The 25,588-nt window shown below is 35.7% G+C and overlaps 1 protein-coding gene across 1 annotated transcript in view; it reads left to right on the plus strand.

Annotated features, from left to right (window-relative positions):
• Window positions 1-475: 475 nt before the first annotated feature.
• SLC25A31 (solute carrier family 25 (mitochondrial carrier; adenine nucleotide translocator), member 31) overlaps window positions 476-25,588 on the plus strand; it is a 31,386-nt gene continuing 6,273 nt past the window's right edge. Inside the window, exons 1-4 of the mRNA XM_008581611.1 lie at window positions 476-719; window positions 10,409-10,536; window positions 22,199-22,316; window positions 24,413-24,567. Coding sequence (XP_008579833.1) covers window positions 476-719; window positions 10,409-10,536; window positions 22,199-22,316; window positions 24,413-24,567 — 645 coding nt within the window. The remainder of the gene's footprint in view (window positions 720-10,408; window positions 10,537-22,198; window positions 22,317-24,412; window positions 24,568-25,588) is intronic.

The raw sequence follows: 25,588 nt of genomic DNA on the forward strand, positions 1-25,588 counted from the left end.
ACTAGACATGTGACCCCTGCTAAATTAAAAGGACAGATTAAAGCAATTTCTAAGAGAAAGCGAAGGCAGTAGCCATAGGAACAAAAACTAAATTCGATTAATCCCATGCCAGTGGTTTACCGCTCTGTACTAGTTTCGGCAGCTGAATTTCCTTACAGAGAAGGGGCTCCCTTAGGTGTTTCCGTGCACCTCCCCCACCCTCAACCCACTGCTTCCTGACTGCAGCAATGAAGTCCCAGCATTCACACGTGCGGAGGCTGCGCGTGAGTCCGACAGCCACGTGTTGGGAGTCACGTGTCAGGCGCCAAGTGGCGGGAGGCCGTTGGAGGCGCCTGCGCAGCTCCCACGTCCTGAGCGCCGCTTTCCCGCCAGGAGGACGCTGAAGCGATTTTCTACTTCCCTTCGTCGTCGCTCCTGTCGCTCCTGTCCGCGTCTTGAACTACTGCTGCCTGTATTTACGTCCACCATTCCCACCATGCAGCGTGAGCAAGGGAAAAAAAAGCAGGAGAAGAAGGCCGAAAAACGGCTGTTTGATGCTGTGTCCTTCGGGAAAGACCTCCTGGCTGGCGGGGTCGCAGCGGCTGTGTCAAAGACAGCGGTGGCGCCCATCGAGCGGGTGAAGCTGCTGCTGCAGGTTCAGGCGTCTTCCAAGCAGATCAGCCCCGAGGCGCGCTATAAAGGCATGATGGACTGCCTGGTGCGGATTCCCCGTGAGCAGGGTGCGTAAGGCAGGCCCCTGGGCCAGCCTCTCCCAACTCCTGACCACTGCACGGGGTGGGGCTTGGCCGGGAGCGGGACCATTGCGGGTGCCTCGGCCACGTCTGTCGGTGATGAGTTTGATGTTTAACCTTCCAGAATTTAGTTTTTAACCAGTCTAACAGGTTCTGCTTTCCCTTCTTTTTCCCTAAATTTCTCTGCTGTAGCATGATTTACATCTTGATACATCTGTGCCTGGCCAAAAGGAAAGTGGTTGACCTCCCAGGATCGAGGGAGATGCCATTAGGCACTCTGCTGTATGTTAACTGGCATTTTTGTTTTTAATATGTTCGTTGCAATGGTATGCTCAGGAGAAGTACAAATCTGGAAGTCTTGGGGCCTCCCAGTACTCTGATACCTATTAGTGAGAATCTGGCATTTTTAAGTTTTTAATATGTTCGTTGCAATGGTATGCTTAGGAGAAGTACAAATCTGGAAGTCTTGGGGCCTCCCAGTACTCTGATACCTATTAGTGAGAAGAGATCCTGCTTATTCTTGAGAACTACTGAAGATCAGAGTATAGACTAATTAGGCCCTCACCTTTCCACAAAATTTAAGGGGTACCAAAAAACTCAGTAATTAAGATAAATAGTATTTTAATGAAATATTTTTAAAAATCAAAAGTTATGTAAAAACATGAACAAACTATAAAAATTTTAAATAAAGATGGTGTCAGTATTACCAGTTTTTCTTTTTTGTGTCAGGCCTTGTCTTTATTTAAAATTTTACTTTTGTTTATCATGGAATTTTTTCCACTAATTAAAATGATTTGTAGGAATAAATAATGGAAGTGCTTTATGAACCATTGCTGCAAAATGGCATCTATCTTAGCTAAGGGAATGTTTATCAGAAATCTTATGTAATCAACCCATGTACTTGGAAAAATCTATATGAACTTTCAAAAGGAAATAGGCCTACTTATTGTGTATTCTGAACAAGAAAAGAAGGGGCTTCAACTCCCATGCAGTCCTTTCTTCCACTCCCAGGTCTAGGGCACTTTCTCCCTAGGAATGTGGTTACAACTCTTCTTAACCTATTGGGTGAAGTATATGGGGTCAAGAGTAGAATCTTAAGGCATCATCCGAAACTGTGCACTTAGAATGCCAAACTGGAGGCTGAGCTCAGATCTTTAATAGTGGTCCCCCCTCTCCATTCCCATTTGTTTTGTCAGAACAAGCCTCTTAGTTCCCCCAAGGTTTTTTACAGGAAAAGCAGAAATCTATCTCTTTTTAGCTCAAATTTTAAGACCTCTCCAGAGAAGTAGGAGTCTCTTTATTATTAGCTCATTTGCTTTATTTAGTCGTGTAAAGTGAAGTATTCTGGTCACGCTGTGCTGATCGATGCTAATTTATTTTTATTTTAAATGTTTTTTGCAATATTTAAACCTAAATATGTTCAATATGACTCCTGCAAGTTGAGATCATTTTTAATATAGAAAGGTCCCTGTTTTCTTTGCCTTCCAAGATGAGATGATCATAAGCAGAACTTTAAGATGTTTTCTATTCTTATGTACAAGGCATTGTTATAAGTACACTATGGTACATCCTATGCTAAGGGATTAGCAATTCACAGCAGGGATAATATTGCCATCTAGAGGCATTTTGAGACGCTTGAGGGAATTTTTTGTTTAGCACAGACAGGTGTAACCCTAAATTGCAGTAATATGAAAGGCAAGGACCAGGGATGCTAAACATCCTGCTGCTTTACATGGACCAGTCCTACACAATGAAGACATATCCTGCAACCCGAATGACTTTTAGATCTTCCATTGAACATTCATATAGCAGTGAAACCTGTTTATGATTATCTGAGCTTAGAACCTAACTATGATTTACTTAAAAACACATAGTATCTGGGATAAAGTTTTAGTATACACTGATTCCTGTAGAGCAAGTACCATGTAAGGAAGTAGGGGGATGATTGTACTTTTATTTTGTTCAGAATTTTACTAAGAGTTGTTTATCACTGTGAAAACTCATATCAGCAATTCTGCTTGTGATATTTGGTCACCACTTATATCATCTGTATTTGTAGCTATTACATTCATGATGATTGTATATTTATATGTACAAATACGTTTATTAAGCCCTTTTTTCAATCAATGGGTAGTTTAATTGTAACTGATTCATTGTAAATAGAGGGAAGCATATGACTAGTATATCTATGGCATGATTATGGCCCACCAATTTACATGTTAAAATACATTATAGATTCCCTTAATTTCTCTCTTAATATGGTAGCAAGGGCATTATACTGATTTTCTAAAAACTGCTGACTAGGACATTGTCTTTGAATTTTATTTCTGGCCAGTAAAGGTAATATTGTAAAATATTTCTTATATGTAGACGACTTGAGCCTGGTAGGTTGAGAATCACCATGCTAGATCATTCTGGAATTTTACTGGACAATCAAACTCTGAGACTGTATTTTCTGTAATTTGCCTTCTCTCCCTTTTTTGAAAGTCAAGATACATGCCCATCTCAAGTGTTCTGAAGTTTCTCTTAGTTTTCATGTTTTCTCTAATTTTATTGACAACTTTGCCTTTTTTTTAGGCAACATGAACATGGAACGTGCAATTAGATGCTCTCTCACTATCTTCTTACCTTATCTCTGCTTTCTTTCCACCCCAAGGACAGATCTCTTGTTTCCCTAAATATAGCTTTAAACATCGAATGTCTTTGATACTTTTATAAGCTTTTCTTGGCTTACAAAAGCTTCTGGATTTATCCTGACTCATGCTATTCTTAAAGATCTTCTCTATTCTTTAACTGGTTTTATCACCTTCCAACTTGGTATGCGTGCTTTTATTTAATACTATTTAAACTTATTGCACAAATAATGCATGTTTATTATAAAAATTAGAAAATAAAAAGAAGCTAAAAGTCAAAACAAATCACTACTGAAATCATCATAGTTAACATTTTGGTGTCTATGCTTTTGCACTGACTAAAATATGCATATGTTCATATATTTAATTAAAATGACTTTTAATATACTGTCAACATAGTTTTTTTAATTGACACATGATTGTACATGTCTGTGGGGTACAACGTTGAATATCAATACTTGTGTGCAATATGTGATGTTCAAATCAGGATTATTAGTATATTCAACCTTACACATTATAATCATTTTTCTGTGGCCCTTTACCAATTTTTTGCTAACCTCCCCTGCCCCTCTCCCACCTCTATTGGCCTCAGTTCTATTTTATTCTCAACATAGCTCTTAACAGATCTGATTTATACAGTCTCATTTTTAAGGGACTACCAGAACTCTTTTCTCTTTTAGAAGTTCCTGGCCAATGAGTTTATCAGCTATCTTCCATCTGAACATTTCCAAACCAATTTTTCTGAAGGCTAGAGTAATGAGATTTTTTAACACCCTAGGGTTCATCTTAAAGATGACTTTTGGGGAGTATGGAAAGAACGCCAATGAGTTTATCAGCTATCTTCCATCTGAACATTTCCAAACCAATTTTTCTGAAGGCTAGAGTAGTGAGATTTTTTAACACCCTAGGGTTCATCTTAAAGATGACTTTTGGGGAGTATGGAAAGAACATATTAGGTATTTTATTTATATTTACTTTATCTTAATAAAATAGAAATGCTGAGTGGTCGGGGGAGTTGCTCTGGAGTTCTTTCCACGGTCTCCAAAATGATGACCTAGAAAGCAACTGAGACCAAATACATATAGCAAGGATTTATTGAGCCAGTATGACAATCGCAACTAGGGAGACACATAGAACACTGAAAAATATGTTCTGAAAAGGACCATCAGAGCTTAACATTTTATAACCACAGAAGAGGGAAGGGTCAAAGGAGAAAGACAGCCCTGCCTAATTACATCATCAGGCTTTCTATTGGTTATACATGACATATAGATTTGGGATTGTTAGTTTCATCCTTCTTGCAGGGAGGGATGTAGGGTAAGGGTAATAAGTATTCTAGGTTATCTTATGGCTTGCTGGTGCTGTTTGGCTGCTGCTAAGTAAAATGGTCTTATGATAACATTTTCCAGGACAAGTGGATGTGATTACTGACTTATCCTAGATCTCCCAAGGCACTATAATTTAGCTAACCTGGTCAGAGCAGATTCTTTTGGTTATCAACTTTACCCTCTGCCAATACCCTGTCATTGTATTACTGTAAACTGTGGTTCCGAAAATCAAATCTTATTCTTAAACATCATTTACACAGTCACAGTTCACTTTCTATATTCTTTCTCTTCCAGAGGTCTGACCTCTGAGAAAATACAAATGCTTAACTGTGTTCTTAAAAGTTTTTATTGACTGGCTGGCCAGTTAGCTCAATTGGTTAGAATGTGGTGTTGGTAATACTGAGGTTCCGGGTTCTATCCCTGTACCAGTCACACAAAAAAAAAAAAAGAAAAAAAGTTTTTATTGACTGCTAAGAGCTTAAGTACCACTAAAAATAACTCCAAAAATTAGATTCACCAACATCTCTTAGTAGTTAGTAAGGCCTAATTAGCAAGAAATATTCCTTTCTAATTTGCTTACATTTCTCATGATTTAAGATATTTATTTTGCTTCCATTAAAGAAACAGTTGATCTTTCTTAGTGCAGAAAATATTAGTGTGTCCAAAGTACTCATAGAAAAGTCCTATAGTTAAGGTACCGAATTTTTTAGCCAGACTACTTGGGTTTGAATTCTATCTCAACAACTTTATGACTAAGTGAACTTGGGCAAGTTACTTAACTTTCCTGTGCCTTAGAAGTTGTTTTTAACTCATTACTTCATGGGGGGAACTAATAGTACCTACCTCATAGGTTATGAGGATTAAGTTAGTTAAAAGCAGTTCCTAGTAAGTAATCATTGTTTTATTAATACCGCCTCAAGCACACTGGCCAGCTGCCAAAAAAAAAAAAAAAAAATTGCCTCAAAAATAATTTTTCCCAGCTTTATTGAGGTAAAATTAGCAAATATATTTAAAGGGTACAAGGTGATATTTTGATATACATTGTGAATTGATTAGAGTGCAGTTATATCTTCAACATACTGATTTCAGTTCATTTGCATACATGTCCAGAAGTGGGATTGCTGGATTATATTGTAGTTCTACTTTTAGTTTTTTTGTGGAACCTCTAATACTGTTTTCCAAAATGGTTATACTAATTTACATTCCTGCCAACAGTATACAAGGGTTCCCTTTTCTCTACTTCCTTGCCAACACTTGTCTTTCATCTTCTTGATAACAGCCATTCTAACAGATGTGAGTGATGTTTCATTGTGATTTTAATTTGTATGTCTCTGGTGATTTTTCCATATACCTGTTAGCCATTTGTATGTCTTTTTTTTTTTTTTTTTTTGAGAAATTTCAGTTCAGATCCTTGGCCCATTTTTTAGTTGAGATCTTTTTTTCTTGCTATTAATTTCCTTATATATTTTGGACATTAGTCCCTTATTAGGTGTATGATTTGCAAATATTTGCTCCAAAGCCATGAGCTCTTTATTGTGTCTCATTTGCTGTGCAGAAGCATTTTAGTTTGATACAATTCCACTTGTCTATTTTTGCTTTTGTTGTCTGGACTTTGGAGGTCATATCCAGAAAAATATTGCCCAGACCAGTCATGGAGCTTTTCCCTTATGTTTTCTTCTAGTAGCTTTACAGTTTCAGGTCTTTTGAGTTAATGGTTATATATGGTGTGAGATAAGGGTACTTTTTCATTCTGATGTGGATATCCAGTTTTCTCAGCACCATTTATTGAAGAGATTGTCTTTTCCCCACTATGTGTTCTTGGAACCTTTGTCAAAGATCAACTGAACACATATGTACGGACATTTTTCTGGGCTCCCTCATATATTTTATTGGTCTATGTGTCTGTTTTTATGCCAGTACTATGCTGCTTTGGTTATCATAGCTTTGTAGTATATTTTGAAATCAGGTAGTGTGATGCCTCCAGCTTTGTTCTTTTTGCTCAAGATTGCTTTAGCCATTTGGGGTCTTTTGTGGTTCCATATGAATTGCAGGATCATTTTTTGTATTTCTGTGAAAAATGCCATTGGAATTTTGATAGAAACTATACTGAATATGTAGATTGCTTTGGGAAAAGTGGATATTTTAGCAATATTCTTCCAACCCATGAACATGGTATATCTTTTTATTTATTTGTGTCTTCTCCAATTTCTTTAATTAGTTTTAAAGTTTTTTTTTTTTAACTTTTCACTGTACAGATCTTTCACCTCCTTTCACCTCTTTGGTTAAATTTATTCCTAAGGTTATTTTGTTTTCTTTAGTTTTTTATGCTGTTGTAAATGGGATTGTTTTCTTAATTTATTTTTTGGATAGTTTGTCGTTAGTGTATAGAAATGTAACTAATTTTTGTATGTTGATTTTGTATCCTGAAACTTTACTGAATTTGTTTACTAGTCGTAACAGTTTTTTTGTGGCATTTTTAGGGTTTTCTATATACAAGGGTACTTCAAAAAGTTCGTAGAAAAATTGAATTAAAAGATAATATGAATCTTTCCATACACTTTTTGAAGATCCCTTGTATAAGAAAGATCATGTCATCTGCAGACAGGGTTAAGTTTTTCCTTTCATATTTGGATGCTTTTTATTTCTTTTTCTTGCCTATTTGCTCTGCCTGGGATTTCAAGTATTCTATTAAATAGAAGTGGCAAGAGTGGTTATCTTTGTCTTGTTTCTGATCTCAGAGGAAAAACTTTCAACTTTTCACCATTGAGTATGGTGTTAGCTATGACCTCTACTGTACTTCTGTAATGAAACTGTTGAGAGTTTTTAATCATTAAAGGATGAATTTTGTCAAATGCTTTTTCTGCATCTGTGGAGATGCTCATATTGTTTTTGGCCTTCATTCTGTTAATATGGTGTATCACATTTACTGATTTGTGTAGAACCATTTTTGCATCCCAGGGATAAATCCCACTTGATCAAGGTGAATGATCTTTTTAATGTGCTGTCAAATTTGGTTTACTAGTGTTTTGTGGAGGATTTCTGCACATGTTCATAAGGGATATTGGCTACATTTTATTTTCTTGTAATGTCTTTGTCTAGCTTTGGTATCAGGGTAATGTTAGCCTCATAAAATAAGCTTCAAGGTGTTCCCTCCTCTTCAATGTTTTGGAATAATTTGAAAAGGATTGATTTAATTCTTTTTTTTTTTTTGGCAGCTGGCCAGTTTGGGGTTCCGAACTCTAATTCTTATTTAAATTTTGGTAGAATTCAGCTGTGAAGTCATCATATCTTAGAAGGCAGGAAGATTTTTGATTACTGATTCAATCTCCTAACTCATTTGTTGGTCTGTTCAGATTTATTATTTCTTCATGATTTAGTCTTTGTGGATTGTATGTTTCTAGGAATTTATCCATTTCTTCTAGGTTATCCAATTTGTGGGCATATAATTGTTCACAGTAGGCTCTTATAGTCCATTATATTACTGTGGTATGTATCAGTTGTAATATCTTTCATTTATAATTTTATTTATTTGAGTCTTCTCTTTTTTTCCCTTAGTCTAGCTAAAGGTTTTTTCATACTATTTATCTCCTCAAAAAAAAAAATCTTAGTTTCATTGATCTTTTCTATTGTTTTTATAATTTCTATTTCAATTATTTCTGCTCTGACTTTTTTATTCCTTTCTTCAGCTAACTTCAGGCTTAGTTTGTTCTTTTTCTGGTTCCTTGAGGTGTAAAGTTAGATTGTTTATTTGAGATCTTTTTTCTTTTTTGATGTAGGCAGTTATTGCTATAAACTTCCCTCTTATACCTGTGTTTGCTACATCCCGTAAGTTTTGGTATATCGTGTCTTTGTTTTCATTTGTCTCAAAATATATTTTCATCTTGTTTTTAATTTCTTCTTTGACCCATTGGTTGTTGAGGAGTGTATTGTTTAATTTCCACATATTTGAGAATTTTCTAATTTTTCTCTTGTTCAAAAATTTTATAGTAATGTTTCTTTTTTCTTTTATAGAACTTTATTTATCATACTTTAATAATTTTAGAACTTTTCTATGATATCTTTCTCCAGAAACCCAAGTCTAGAATAGAGTGTTAGGTTCGGCAAGACAGGAAAGGGGCAGGGGGGGGGGGGACCTGAGTGAGGTGCTATTTCAGCCAAGCAGCTTTATTTCCACCAACGTGGAGGGGCAGACTGAATCAGATCAGTTCCCCTGAACAAAGGAAAGCAGGAGGTGTATAAGGCTTTGAGGGTTCTGGCAGAGTAATAGGAAATTTCAAAATCAGTGGTATGCAAGGTGACACAGTCCTTGTCCAGTAACATCTGGTCAGTTAGGGCATAGGCTTCTGAAGCATTCCTTCCAGTCCAGCACAATTGCCTTAAGCTGGCCATGAGACCTAATACAGAGCTTTGGAGTAAGACAGAAAGCCTTATTTTAAATCCTGGTTTGGCTATTTATTAACTATTTCCTTAGACAGTATTTAAATTTTTTAAAGTTTCACTTTGTGCATGTTTAAAATGGCTACTGTAGGAGAACATAAGCATAATGTGTTAATTAAATGAAATATACATATAAATCCTTTGTCAGTGCCTGGCTTACAGTAAATGATTGGTCGGTGGTAGCTGTAACCATTACAAGTTTAATACCATATAAAGACAGTCAGCTATGAGCACTGAGAAGATTATTTCTTCACTGTTAAATATGCTTAATTGTCTTTGTGCAACCACGTTATACTCAGCCTTGGAGTCACCAATATTCTATATTTCTTCCACAGGGTATACTTACTTGACAAATATCTTTACCTCTGTATAGTTATGTAATCCAACTCTGTCAGTTTTTGAGCACTGACACAGTCAGTTGAGATGATTTTCTTTTGAATCTTTATTTTTAAGACTGAATTTGGGTATTCTCCAAGCTGCAACCAGAGTTATCCTATTCAGAGTAGCACAGTCAAACCATTCGACAATTTTCAATCTAATGAAAACGATCCAGGCTACTGAAGGGCTAACCCTATCATGTTTTAGATCAGCCCTGGATTATAAGCACAGCTCTGAATTTTAAGGGTTATACAATATATGAATTAAAAAGGTTATTAGTCAGCCCATGGAGAATTGAGATAGAAAGATTATTGACCTTAAAAATTTCCTCCAGTCTCTCCATCGGGCCTCTAGATATTTCATTGAATTAAAATACATCCTTTCTGTGACTAGATTTCAGCCCCCAATCAAAATGGTTCCAGAACATGGAAGGCACTTTAGATTCTTTTATCCCTTTCACATTCTCATAAATACATGTAAAAACTAATAAGTGGACATAGTTGTTCTTTCTAGTGTAGCCACTTGTAGTGTAGCCTTATCATCATGGAAATTGTACATCGGGGTTTGAGAATAAGACTAAGGGTTATTATGCCTCTGACAGATATTAGTGAGCTCTGTACTAGTAAAGAGCCCTATATTCAGCCCAACGAAAACCTATGGATAATGCTTTCCATAGGTTTTTAGGTATTCAAGGCTTTTTATTTGAAATAAACAAAATTGGAATGGGGTACACAGAATTAACACTGCCTTTTTTCTTCAGTGGAGACACACATATTAACTTTATTTTTCTCATGAGAAAGTATGTTTTAAATAGTTCAAATAGCCAAATTTGTTAAAACTATGCCAATTATTTAATAATAATGCAATACAGGTTTATATATTTGTATGTTTTCTTTTGTAGGTTTCTTCAGTTATTGGCGTGGCAATCTGGCAAATGTTATACGGTATTTTCCAACACAAGCTCTCAACTTTGCTTTTAAGGACAAATACAAACAACTTTTCATGTCTGGAGTTAATAAAGAAAAACAGGTAATTATGTTTGAATATCTATAAAATTTTCTAAGAAATGGTTAGGTTTGTCTTACTTATGATGTTTTATTTAAAGAGGAGGTGCTCAAGTGGCAGAAAAAATAAAGCAGAACATATTGACTGTTAACTTATTATGGTATGGATTAAGTTACAGAAATTGTATATGAAAACAGAATTACATTAACTTTTACAAGTTTCACTAAACCTATCAACACAATTTAATTAGTAAGAGATCTTTTGTCTGAGGCAATATTTCTCTGAGTAAACATTAAATTTAATGTAATGTGCATCTTCTAATCATTGTTCTACTTCACTGAGGAAATTCAGCATTATACCTGCTTTTCTTAAGTAAAGAGAGTGGTCAACAATATGTATTTCCTACTACTGAGGTAATTTATTCCCTAAAGAAGTAAATTGTTTCTTCTTTATGACTAAAGATCTGAGATTAAAGTGTATAGGAATACCAAATCAAATCAAAACAGGAAAATTATATATTTAAGTTAGAGTATTTTATTTTTTATTGCAAAGGTGCTTTTTGTTTTTCAACATAATTACTCCCTTGGTTACAAAATCTCAATTGCAAATTTTCCTATTAATATGAATTAAATGTCCTGATTTCTATTTGTTTTGTTGGATTCAATACACACCTACATCATTTCCAAAATCTTCCCCTCACCCTTATAAAATCTCTCTCTGGCCTCATCCTGTCTCTTTTTTTCTCCCTTCTGCTCCTCATCTCCACCCCTGCCCCAACCAACCAAACTGTCCTAGCAGGTTTTTTAAAAAAACGGTTTAATGGAACATTTCCTTATTGCTATCTTTTAAATTTCCTTTTATACTCCTTATTCCCATTTTTTCAGAACTTTATTTCATTAACAAGTATTTATTGAATTCTTTGCACTGTCATTTATGTTATGGGGAATGTATAAAGGTAACTAAGAAAATTCTTTAGACATAGAATCAGAAGATTTGAATTTGGATTTTGTCTGGGATTCTATTTAGCTGTGTGAGTTTTTGAAACTCACTTTACGTTTCTGATCCCTAGTTTTCTCGTCTGAGAATTGGAAATAATAATGCCTATCTTTTGGTTTTATTGTGAAGTTTAGATGAGATTACATGTAAAGTGCTTAACATAGTGCCTTGCTTTATAATAAGCATTCAGTAAAATGTTCCTATATTCTTTAGCTGGCAACTCTAATAATTGGAACTTCCTTTGACTCAGAATCTTCCTTTCTCTCTGTCAGGATCCCCAAGACCCTCAGGTTCAGTGATTCACTAGAAGGACTCACAGAACTCAGAAAAGCTGTTATACTCATGGTTTGTTACAGCAAAAGGATTCAGATTAAAATCATCAAAGGGAAAAGGCACAATAGGATAGAGTCCAAGAGAAACCAGGTGCAGAGTTCCAGTTGTCCTCTCCTAGTGGAGTCAGATGGACAGCACTTCTCCCAATAACTTGTGACAACACATACGTTTGTTGTCAACCAAGAGAACTCACACAGGCCTTGGGGTCCAGGGTTTTTATGCAGGGTTAGTTGTATAGGCATGGAATGTGACTGACCTTAGCTACTCAGTCTCTAGCTCCCTCCAGAGGTCAAACTGATAAAGCTTAGCCCAAAGCCCCAGGCACACAACAAAACAGTTTAACATAAACTGTTTAGCATAAACTATCTTGGCTGACTTGCTGATCTCAGTCCCATTGTAGATCTTGAAATGACCCTATAAATTGACTCCAGCTCTTTTCAACACTGATCTGAAAACAGGCCTGCCCAACCAGGAACCTTCCAGGAGACACACCAGTTTGTGACCCCAGAAACTGGCCTGCATATCTTGGTCTTGGCTGTGGACCCTGAAATAACACTGTGACTTGGTTCCAGCTTCCTTCAGCCATGGTCCAGGGCATTATGGCCTTCCCAGAGACATACTCAATGATCCAACAGGAGCCATCCCAAAGATGGGAAGAAGCCATACCTATCAGCACTCCTATAAAGGCCCATCATCTATGAACCATGAAGCAGACACTCATCTTAGCACCAGCTTTACACACCAAAGTCTTGAAGACAGTTAGTCCACCCAGGGACTAGATAGAATCCATACCCACTGGAGCTCCTGGTAAGAGGCCCACCAACTGCAGTCTCTACTGCTGACCTAACAGCAGCCACGTAATTTGAATACAACCCCATTCAACCACCATCCTGGAGGCAGGCCTGTCAGCCTGGAGACCTAATAGGAGAAGACTTTAACCTGCCAAAACCAGTCTGTAAAGACTGAAAGAAGGGTTTTGTCCTTCACACGCACAAACACCAGTGCAGGGCTACATGGATAACAAAGAATCAGGCAAACATGATACAACCAAAGGAAACTAATAAAGCTCCAATAACCAGCCCTAAAGAAATGGCAATATATAAATTACCTGTAAAAGAATTCAGAATAATCATCTTAAAGAAGCTCAGTGAGATGCACGAAAGTACAGATAGACAGCTGAATGAGAGAAGGAAAATAATGCATGAACAAAATCAGAACTTTAATAGAAACTATTAAAAAGAACCAAACAAAAATCCTAGAGCTGAAGAATACAATGACAGAACTGAAAAATTCAACAGCAAACTTCAACAACAGACTCAATCATACAGAAGAAAGAATTAGCAAACTCAAAGATAGGTCATTTGAAATTAGCCAAATAGAGAAATAAAGAGAAACTGAAAAAGAATAAAAAAGTATAAGAGAACTATGAAAGACCATCAAACATATGAATATAACAATTATGAGTGTATAAGAAGGAAAAGAGAAAGAGGAAGAAAGTTTATTTAAAGAAATACTGTCTGTAAACTTCCCAAATCTTGGGAGGGACATGGATATCCATATTCAGGAAGCTCTAAGGACTTCAAGCAATATAAATTAAAAAGAATACATAAGGCATACTATAGTCAAATTGTCAAAAGTCAAAAACAAAGAATCTTGAAAGCAGTGATAGGAAAGAAACTTGCCACATATAGGGGAACACCCCCATAAGGCTGAGTGGACTTCTCTACAGAACTCGTGCAAGCCAGAGGGGAGTGGGGTAATATATTCTAAAAGAAAAAACAATTGCCAGCCAAGAATACTACATCCAGCAAAGTTGTTTTTCAGAAATGAAAGAGAAAGACATTCCAAGACAGACAAATGCTGAGGGATTTCATCACCAGGAGATCAATCTTACAAGAAACATTCTTTGAGCTGAAATAAAAGGATGCTAAATAACAACATGAAACAAGAAAGTGTAAAAGTCACAGGAAAAGGTAAATATATAGTTACGTTCAGAATACCCTAATACTGTAAAGATGGTGTATAAATCACTTTTAACTCTAGTATAGAAGTTACAACTCATAAGAGTAGAATGATGATTACCAGAAGCTGGAGGTGGGGGGTGTGGGATGGGGAGAAGGTGTGGAATGGGGAGATGTTGTCCAAAAGGTACAAAGTTTCAGTTAGACAGGAGGAATAAGTTTGAGAGATCTGTAGCTAATAATAATAATGTATATTTCAAAATTTCTAAAAGTAGATTTTAAATGTTCTCATCACAAAAAAATAAGTATGTAATGGATATGTTAATTAGTGGATTTAATTGTTAGTGTGGATTTAATCATTCTGCAATGTAAATATGTATCAAAACACATTGTACCCCATAAATGTATACAATTATTATTTGTCAATTAGAAGTAAAATTTTTAAAAAGTCATTGGTCTACCAAAATGAGATATAACTACACACACATCAAATGTTGATAACAGTGCAGGCAAACCTTATGACCCTTTTTATGCTCTTGAACATTCATTCCAGAGAAATAAAAATTCACGTTCATATAAAAACCAGTGTACACATATTTTATAATAGGAAAAATCTTGAAACAACTCAGATGTCTTTCAACAGGTGAATGGTTGAACAACCTATGGTGAATCCCACCATGGTTATTACTCAGCAGTAAAATATTACTCAGCAGTAAAAAGGAACAAACTTGATTGGACGATTATTGTATGGTTTCACTTAGGTACCTAGAATAGGCAAATTCATAGAGACTGAAAATAGAATAGAGGTTAAATGAGGGTGGGTTAAATAATAGGGATTTATTGTTTAGTGACTATAGAGTTCTGTTTAGGATGATGAAAGTGTTCTGGAAATAGATAATGGTGATGTTTACAACGTTGTGAATGTACTTAATGCCATTGAATCATAAATTTTAAAATGGTTAAAATGGTAAATCTTATGTATACAGGGATACTTCAAAAAGTTCATGGAAAAATTAGGGCTGGCCTGTTAGCTCAGTTAGAGTGCAGGGTTAGAACACCAAGGTCAAGGGTTCAAATCCCCATACCAGCCAGCAACAAAAATAAAACAAACAGTAAAAAAGAGTTTGTGGAAAAATAGAATTGAAAGATAATACAAATCTTTCCATGAACTTTTTGAAGCACTCTCATATTTTACCACTATAAAAAAAGGAACGGAGAGGCTAAGGGCAGCCCCTTCCACCCAGAAGCAGGTATAAGAGCAACACCTGGGGCCCTAGGCAGGAGTCAAGGGCAGCCCTCTCCTCCCAGAAGCAGGTAAGAGAGCATGCTGAAAACACCACTTCCACACAGGTGGCCCACCACAGCCATGGCTGCTGCAAAAACTTGATGCCACCAGAGCAGCCATAGCCACCATGCAGGAGGCCTGCAACTGCATTGACACAAGGAAAGTCACCAGTGGAGAACAAAAAAAGAAGATGATGTCTCTCTCCTCAAAGCTAACTCCAGAGTAATAGAAGAAGCAACTACTCTACCAGATGACGAGATATCAATGTAGAGATACTAGAAATACAAAAACCCAGGAAAATATGACACCAGCAAAAGAATACAGTAATTCTCAAATACCAGGCCCTTTAGAGTAGGAAACCCTTGAAATTACTGAAAAGGAATTCCAACTAACAGTCTTAAGGAAACTCACTGAGTTACAAGAAGACTCTGTTAGACCATAATGAAATAAGAAAAAAAATCCAGGATATTAAAAAAAAAAAAAAACAGGATATGAAGGAGGAAGTTTACAAAGAGAATACCTTAAAAAAGAATGTAGCAGAATTCATGGAATTGAAAGATTCACTAAGCAAAATAAAAAACACAACCAATAGATTAAGCAGCAGGCTACAACAAGCAGAAGAAAGAATTTCTGATCTTGAAGATAGTCTTTTTGAAATAACCCAGGCAGATGAAGAAAAGGAAAAAAGAATTTTAAAAAATGAAGAAAATCTAAGGAAGCAAGCTGACAATCTTAAGCTCACAAACTTTCAAGTCATGGGTGTTCCATAAGGGGAGCAGAAAGGAAAAGGCATGGAAAACCTATTCAATGAAATAATAAAGGAAAATGTCCCAAGTATAGGGAGAGATAGAGATGTTCAGATCCAGGAGGTAAGGATCCCCAAACAGATTCAACCCAAAAAGATCCTCCCCAAGACACATTATAGTCAAACTCAAAGATAAGGAGAGAATCTTAAAAGAAGCAAAAGAAAAGCATCAAGTCACCTACAAGGGAGCCCCTATCAGACTAACACCAGGCTTCTCAATAGAAACTATACAGGCCAGAATAAAATAGGATGAATATATTCAAAATACTAAAAGAAAAAACTGTCAGCCAAGAATACTATACCCAGCAAGGCTAGCCTTCAGAAATGAGGGGAAAATATTGTATTTTCCAGACAAAAGCTGCAGGAGTTCACCACCATATGACCAGCCCTGCAAGAAATCCTCAAAGAAGTCCTGCATCTGGAATCCAAAAAACAATAATCACTACCATGAATACACAGGAAATATAACCCACTGGTAGAACAAAAATGCAAACAAGAAAGAGAAACTCAATCTTACCACCATGAAAAACCATAATGAGAATTTAATAATGCCCCTACTTTATTTCTGATTTTAGTAATTTTGGTCTTGTCTCTTTCTTGTTGGTCCATCTAGATAAAGGTTTGTAAATTTTGTTGATCTTTTAAAAGAATCAACTTTTGGTTTTGTTGATTTTCTCTATTGTTTTTTGAGTTCCCTATTTTATAAATTTCTGTTGTAATCTTTATTTCCTACTTATATTTGCTTTGGGTTTAGTTTGCTCTTCCTTTTCTATTTTCTTAAGGTAGAAGTTTACATTATTGAAATTTTTCTGATTTTCAATGTAGGTGTTTACAAGTACAGATTTTCCTCTAAAAATTGCATGAGCCTGGCATCCTATAAATTTTGATATGCTGTGCTTTGGTCTATCTCAGTGTACTCTCTAATTTTCCTGTGATTTTTCTTTTTACCCATTGTTTATTTAGGAGAGTATTGTTTAATTCCCACACGTTTGTGAATTTCCTAAATTTCCTTCTGTTAGTATGATCAGAGAACAAATTTTCTATGATTTTATTTTTTTCAATGTATTAAGACTTTTTTATAGCCAAAAATAAAATTTTTAAATTTTATTTAAAAAGAAAGAAATTAGCAATCACTTGTAATCTCACCATCCTGCTCACCATCTAGAAATAGCCACTATTGACATTTTAGGATATACCCTACCTTGTTTCCTTTTCCTTATTTTAGTTCTTTTGTCTGTATAAGACAATTTTTCATTAAAATTTTTTTTAATTAAAAAAAAGAAATCAACTTTTGATACGTGCAGAAATTTTGGATAAGTAAAAAAAGCCAATCTCAAAGGTTATGTGCTTCCTGATTCCAGTTATATAACATTCTTGAAATGAAAAAAATATAGTGATGGGTAATAGAATAGTGATTGCCAGGAGGAAAAGAAGTGGCTGTGGCTAAAAAAGTAGCATGAAGTATCCTTACATGGAACTCTTTTTTTTTTTTTCCTTTTTGTCTTTTTTCGTGTCCGGCAACGGACCGCAACCCTCAGTGTCGCGCCCGTACCGGACCGGGACCGGCAACGGGATCGCAACCCTCGGTGCTGCGCCCACCCCTCGCTCAGCCAGTGAGCGGGAACCGGTCTGTATGTGGGATCCGAACCCTCGGCGGGAGCACCACCGCGCTCCCAAGCGGGGCACTGTAGCAGTGCGCCACCAGGCCGGCCCCCTTACATGGAACTCTTGACCATGGTGGTGATTATGTGAATCTGAACATGTGATAAAAGTGCATATAACTAAAAAAACATACAAATGAGCATGTTTAACTGGCAAAGTCTTAATAAGGTAGGTTTTATCAGTGTTACTTTCCTGTACTATAGATATGCTAGATGTTACCATTTGGAAAAATTGGTTGAAGAGCTTACAGCCTCTTTATTATTTCTTAAAATGCATGAGAATGTTAAATTACCTCAAAATAAAGTTTTGTTGTTGGGGTTTTTTTAAATAAACCATGGTAAGGAAAGTATGTGCCAACCATATATTGTTTCACTGAATTTTCACTTCACTCTTTGAGGTAGTTATTTTTATCCCAGGTGTATAGATAAGAAAAGTAGGACTCGGAGCTTATAGCATTTTCCCAAATAATTTGTTCCAGTCTAACTCCCATACTCAGCTGGTGTGACCAGATTGGATGAGCCTCAGCTGGGCCAAGATACAAACCTTTTCTCAGCCACCCTTAGCAGTTTCCAGTATAACCCTCAATAGGAAAGACTAGAACTTCTACCTCTCTTCCCAGCCCAGACAAACTCTGTTAGAATTTTGGTCCCAGGGTATTTGTTCTATGATGTATCATTGAGTCTCTTTACACAGTATCTGTTTGTCAACAGTTGAAAATAAACAGGATTGTTTTCCTTCAGAATCCTCAGACTTTCACCCTCTTCTCCCTTCCTGATTTCTTTCCATGTTCCTTCCTTTTACAATATAGTAATACTTTAAATTACTAACTTTAACAACTGAAACTCATTTATACTGATACACTACCTCTCATGTGTCTTATTTTATTTTCAAGCTTAATTGTGGAGGGACAGGTTTTATTTGTTACACAGATACTTGCAGGATTATCATTCAGCACGGGTATTGTATTAGTCCTTTTCTGTTACTTATAACAAAATACCTGGAACCGGGTATTTTATAAAGACAACACAATTTATTGCTTACAGTTTCTGAGGCTGGGAAGTCCAAAGTCCAAGGAACACATCTGGTGGTGGCAGCAGTGACCCTGAGTATCACACTGTGAAAATGGTGGAGCAGAGAGAGACTAACCTCCTCATTTATTCTCTTTTTAAAGCCCTCAGAACCATGCTTATGCAGGGAAAATGAAGGTAAAATGGTCAGGATCCCTCAGGGCTTTGGAATCTAGCCGGGCATTTGATATAAACATAACTATGCACGTGTGCCCAAGTTTTTTCTTTTTTTATTGTCTGATGTAATTGCGCATGTGTGCCCAGGTGTTCTTTGGTTGTCTGACTCGCACCCAGGTGTTCCTGGCTTATCAGGCTTAAGTATAAAGGACTTACGGCTCTGATCCATAATGCCCCCTGCCCCCGGGATTCCCCGGAGGGGCCACAGGGAGGCCCCTACTGTTGTTGGAGGCCGTTGCTGCCAGGGCCCCCTGGGTGCTCCAGGAGGCCACTGCCACTTCTGCCAGATCTGCTGGAGGCTGCTGTAAGCTGCTGCCAAGGAAGCTGAGGACAGAGGTCTCATTGGAATGAACCTGTCAACTCTGCCAGTGGCTCCCAAGATCTTTCCCAATTACCTAGCTCATGACCTGTATGTGAGGGGTCTGTGACCCAGCCTGGCACATGAGGGATCTAGTGACCCAGCCTGGCATGTGATGGGTCTGTGACCTAGTCTGTACGATGGGTTTGAAAGGTCTGAGCCCTAGCCCGACAGCCCTTGACCACCATTTTTAAATCATTCACTAGGCATGTTCCTCAGAATCTAATCACCTCTTCAAGGCCCCACCTTTTAATTACTGTAATAGGAATTCCCACCCTCAACAGTTACAGTGGGAGTTTAAGCTTCAATGCAGGGGGGGGGCATACAATCTACAGCAGGCAGATTGTTACTTCCTTTCTCCGTATCCTTCCTTCCTCCTTTCCTTCCTTCCTTCTACCATCCCCCTCCCTTTCTTCCTTCCATCAGTAGATTGTACTAGTTGCACACGTTGTGCTTGCCTGTGTCATTTTTTTCATAGTTCCCCCTTTCAGTATCAGAACTGTCTGGTTTGAATGATAAATTATATGATTATCCACCCAAAAAGTCATTGATCTGACTTCTTTTATCTAGGAAGGAAAAATGATTAAGTGGAACTAAGATCTATTTTATAAACATTTATGCTTTATCTCATGTTTGGTTTGACTTATTTGATTTTAAGAAGCAGAGATCAACTCAAATTACCTCAGGAAAGAGGGGGTTTATTGTAATGATACACTGGCACTTGAATTTGAACCAAAGTCAGCTCTAAGGACCAAACTATACTCTTCATCTTTCTCTCCCAAGTCGTCTAGCGTTCTTTCTAATTACCTCCTTTTCATGTGTGTATTTGCTCTGTTTTCTCATTACTGCCCACCTTTTTTACTTACCTATGTTTTCATATCTCTTTAAGTTCACTGTTAATATAGTAATCCTTTCTGACCTTTCTATAGGTCACAGATTCTTAACCTGGGATTGATGGATGCTTCGAGAATACACTAAACACACTGAAAGTATATGTTTATACCTGTGTGCTTTTTCTTGGGAGAGGGTCTATAGCTTTCAATAGTGTCAAAGAAGTCTGAGACATAAAAAAAAGTTACTTAACTTTTCCATTTCTGTCCTTACTGCTAACTGGCATAGAATCCCTAAAGTCAAATTCTGGCCCAGCTCATCTTTTCATACCAGGTTACAGATCATCTACTATACTATGAATTAGCAACCCTGGTGTCACATGCAACCTCCCAATCTAATCATCTTTGTGTAATAATGAAACATGGATACTTATGTAGTAGAACTGATGAGCTACACTTAAAATGAGTTATGGGAGTCTGGTATTACCAGTACACTTCAGTAAACAAATATTTATTGAATGCATATCTCTGGGCAAGGCCCCATGACTTGCTCTGTGAAATAGACAGATGAATTAAGAATCCTGGTCTCAAAAAAATGGAAACAACCCAAATGTCCATCAGCTGACGAACGGATAAATCAAATGTGGTATATATGCATATAACAGAATATCATTTGGCAATACAAAGGAATGAAGTACTAATACATGCTGCAATGTGGATAAACCTTGAAAACGTGTTAAATGGAAGAAGACAGTTACAAAAGACTACTTATTATGCAATTCCATTTATGTGAAATGTCCAGAATAGGCAAATTTATAGAGATAGAAATTTACCTAGGGAAGATGTGGAGTGACTTATAACAAGTACAGGGTTTCTTTTTGGGTGATGAAAATGTTCTAAAACTGTGGTAATGGTTGCACAACTCTAAATATACTAACAATCTGTTAAATTGGGTGAATTGTATGGTGTGTGAATTATATCTCAGTAAAGCTGTTAATTGAAAATAATCCTGGCCTTAAGAATTTTATAGTCTGTAGGAGTATAAATACACACAAATAATTATAAAGTAGAAAGTGATTATTAGTACTGTACTACTTTTAAAAATGACAGTCTGGAACATGTCGACACATCTTACATATTGGTCTTTTGATGCATCTTTAATTCTCTGACACAGATGAAGTATTTATGGGAAGAGAGTAATAATTACAGTTTTACATGGATTGGAGATCAGAGAAGATTTCATGGAAAAGAGAGAAACTGAATTACAGCACAAAGCAATAACTGTTTTTTGGTTTAAAAAACAAAAAATAGGAACAGCATCCAGGCCAAGAGAAAATTAAGAGTTCCAGAGCTATCTGAGACTTAAAACTATTGCTAGAAATAAGAGCTAGAGAATAAAACAAGAAATTGAGCTTGACTAGAATATTGTTTTCTTTAATGTATTTAATGGTTATACCCTAGATTTTCTGTAACAGCTTTGATTCAGATATTCCTTTCTTCTCCCATAAGACCTAGATGTTGAAAAGCAGCTTGTTGACCTGGAGAGGGCACATTTTAAATGTTTATAAAAAAGAATTATACTTCTTCAATAGTCCATGTGAACCAGCAGACCAACAAAACCTAACTTACATGCCACTGAACTATATTGTAATTGGTGTCTGTCAATTTTCATGTCATCATTTGAACATAATTAAATTTACATTTTTGAGCTTTTCAAATTTAATGCTACTAAAATTACGAAGTAAAATTGGGGTATTACGAAGTACTACTGCCCTTCTCCAAAAAGAGCACAACTAAATTTTCCATATGTAAATGACATTTTAATCATAGCTAACACTATTATTAACAAAAAATGTATGTAGCTAATACTATTATTTACAAAAAAAAATTTTGCAGTCTAGAGAGATGATGATCTTATGTGGCCTCTTTTCCTAATTTAGGCTGCTTTCACTGGAGAACATTAAAATATCCTGGAATTTCAATATGTCAGCATCTAAATTATATCTCCCAAACTGCCTATTGAGAAACAAAGGCTATATGGATATGAAGAGAAATGTTTTAGATAATATGATATATGTTATTATATGTGTTTACTTTATAAAAGCATCTTGTAAATCTAATTTTTAAACGTTTATAAAAATAAGAATTTACCAGCTGTTTAAACAGCCAGATTCTGTAGTTTAATAACCACTTTTTAATTAATATGTTTCAGTTCTGGAGGTGGTTTTTGGCAAATCTGGCTTCCGGTGGAGCTGCTGGGGCAACATCCTTATGTGTAGTGTATCCTTTAGATTTTGCCCGGACCCGATTAGGGGTCGATGTTGGAAAAGGTATGGGATTTGGGGAAATAACTAATTCTTCCTTCTTTGTGTTTTGAACTATGTATTGTTTATTGTAGAGTTATGATATAACAACTGTATTACTAGGTATAGTTTACAAATTTTATTCTCAACCAAGTGGTAGAGTCATAGGGCCTAAACTATACTAATTATTGTTTTCTCTCTTAAAAGAGAGAAGGGGAAGTCCTGTTGTTACAAAAGAATAAACACAAAGACTTCTTACAATTTAGTTCCATTTTTTCCTACAGAGCCCCTCCTAGATTCCCCCATACACTTAATCCTGACTTGACTGTGGCTTCTCTCTAGGAAAGATGTACAACTCATCCTAGAAATTCCCTTTGCTTCTATCCTTACTTAAATATCACATCTTCCTATTTTTTTGTTATACCCTTATTTTTGGTAGAATATGTTCTTTGGTAGCTTTCTGAGAAAGAGCAAATAGGAAATAAATGGAGATCTTTCATTTCTAAAACTGTTTTACCCTCTCACTTGATTAATATTTGGCCACATATAAAATTCATATTTTAAAGTTATTTTCCTTCACAATTTTGAAAGCATTACCTTGGCTTTTAGTTTCTAATGTTGCTCTTAAGAAATCAGATCTCTAGGCTGGCCAGTTAGCTCATTTGGTTGGAGTGCAATGTTGTAACACCAAGGTCAAGGGTTCGGATCCTCACTGGCCAGCCACAAAAAAAAAAAAAATCAGATCTCTTACTCCTGATACTTTAGTATGTGACAGGTTTTTCTTCTTAGTTACTTTCTATCCCTGATGATTTTACATTCCACAATCATGTATCTCTCTGTGTCTCTGTTTTCCATAATCATAGATATCACTCAATTGGCCATATTCAGTCTGGAGACTTGTGCTCAGTTCTAAGGATGGCAGTGGAATAAGTAATTTGGCTACCCCAGATGAGATTGTAGATTTTGAGCATTCAGCTGCTTCTGTGCTTTTCCCCTAGGAGTAGTACTTAGTTTCTCTAATTTCTAAGTCTTTGAGATTATTGGGGTCAAATGGCTTGCTTCCTAACAATATCTCCCTCTGTAAGAAAATAGCTTTCTTTGCTCTACTTAGTGAGTTACCACTCTCTCCTCCCCTTTTCATCTTCCAAAAATGTATGGATTTCATTCTCTGTCATGTACACTTCTTGGCCTATGTGACTTTAAACCTGTTTTATTCCTTTACTATCATTTTAACGTAAAACATGGAGCTCATGCCTCATGTACCTTATAGTTTAGAGGAGGACACAAGTAATAAAAGATGAATGATTGACTAAGATATACAAGGGTCCTTCAAAAAGTTTATGGAAAAATAGAATTAAAAGATAAGACAAATCTTTTCACGAACTTTTTGAAGTACCCTCATACTGTCACTTAGTGATAAATTCTAGGAAAAAAATTAGAAGAGAGTGATGCCAAGTTTAGATAAGTAATCAGATAAAATGCTTCAGAAGGGGTGGCAGTTTGAGCAAAGATGAAAATATGACTTCTATCTATTACGTTTAATTGGAAGTCCAGATTTTCTTTTTATTGCTAAGAAGGTACAAAATAATTCAATGTATCTTTTTTAAGTTCTGTAATTTTGCTTTCTTTATCAAAATTAGGAGAATTTAGTTTATTTTGGAAGATTGTGTTGTACATATAATAGTTTTAAAATATTGTCAAGAAGTTAGAACTTCTCAAGGGAAAAACAAAACAAAACCAGCAAAAACTAGAAAAATATGACAATGCATCTAAAATGTTAACTGTCCGAAACTTAACCAGTTTTTAGCTTTGTCTTTTTGCTTTTCAAGAGTCATAGAGTTTTTCATTCCTAAGTATTTTCTGATAATTTTAATAAAATTTTAAGTCAGATTGATGAGTTAGAGTCCTTTTATAAGATTAATATTTTCAGTTAATTTCGTTTAAGATACTACTTGAAATGTTGATTATCTTTAAATGAACAAGAGGATTTTGATTTGTGCCTTCTTTGTTAGAAAGATTTCTAAGTGGCAAATCCAGGTCATTTAAGTCTGTAAAATGTTCAAATAACTTTGAAGTATTTGGTATAAAATGTTGCTAATAGATTTTAAATGCCTTTATTTTAGGTCCTGAAGAGCGACAATTCAAGGGTTTAGGTGACTGTATTATGAAAATAGCAAAATCAGATGGAATTGTTGGTTTATACCAAGGCTTTGGTGTTTCAGTTCAGGGCATTATTGTGTACCGGGCCTCTTATTTTGGAGCTTATGACACAGTTAAGGTAATTTGGGGGCTTTAACTTAGATATATGAAATAAATGGTTTGTTTCTTCTTATTGTTCTAATTAGTAATGTATTCAGCAGATATGTTACTTTTAATTATAGAAATCAGAATAAAGGATGAGATAAGAGAAACATGAAATTCTGTTTAATCATGACTTTGCCATAACCTAATTAAATTATAATTGATTTGACCTTAGATATAAAGTATGTCTCAAAACATTATTTTGTGGTGTTTGCACTATACATCATAGTGCAAATGGAAAACATGCTCAGGCTTACATCATCATCAAATCTTTGGCAGATAGAAAGGCACTTTCTAATAGTTTTTCAGATTTAACTTTAACTTTATTATCACTTTTTTACATGCAGACAATCAATTTACTATCATTTGTGGAAGTAGGAAAGACATAATTGATTACAATAAATACTACTGTAGCTTGGTTATCTATTGGACACTGTTAGCTTCTGTGTTATATTTTCCAGATTGTTCTGCGATTCGCATTTTCATTTCAAATTTTAATAGCACTTCCCTAAGGTAGGAAAAAAGAAAGATTGTAATAATGGCTACAATTTTTTGAGCTATCACTTAGTTCTGGGAACCTTGTTAATGACTTTATATCCTCACAGTGTGCTGGGATAGCTTTTTAAATCTCTGTTTTTAAGATAAATAACCTAGAGCAGTTAAGTAATTGTTAAATGGCAAGCAAAAAGTTCATATTTTAATCACTATATCATAATGCTTCCAAAAGGAAGCAGTGAAATTATTATCAGTATTATTACTAAATAAGCTTAAAACTTGAGGGAAATTTTATGATAGATTTATATATTATCTCTGCCCTCCCTCATTAGTATAAATGTAATTAAATGTCATTTTTATTGTGGTCTTGACAGATTACTTTTAGTTTTTAGTGTATCTTTTAGACAGATATGTTCATGGAAATTACTCATGTGTATCATTTCCCTTTTCTTCTGATCTGCCACTATTAAAACCAACTGGTTTTTATTGCATTTTAAATATAA

The sequence above is a fragment of the Galeopterus variegatus genome, unplaced genomic scaffold (assembly GCF_000696425.1).
Source record: "Galeopterus variegatus unplaced genomic scaffold, G_variegatus-3.0.2 Scaffold2404, whole genome shotgun sequence".
Taxonomy (NCBI): Eukaryota; Metazoa; Chordata; class Mammalia; order Dermoptera; family Cynocephalidae; genus Galeopterus; species Galeopterus variegatus.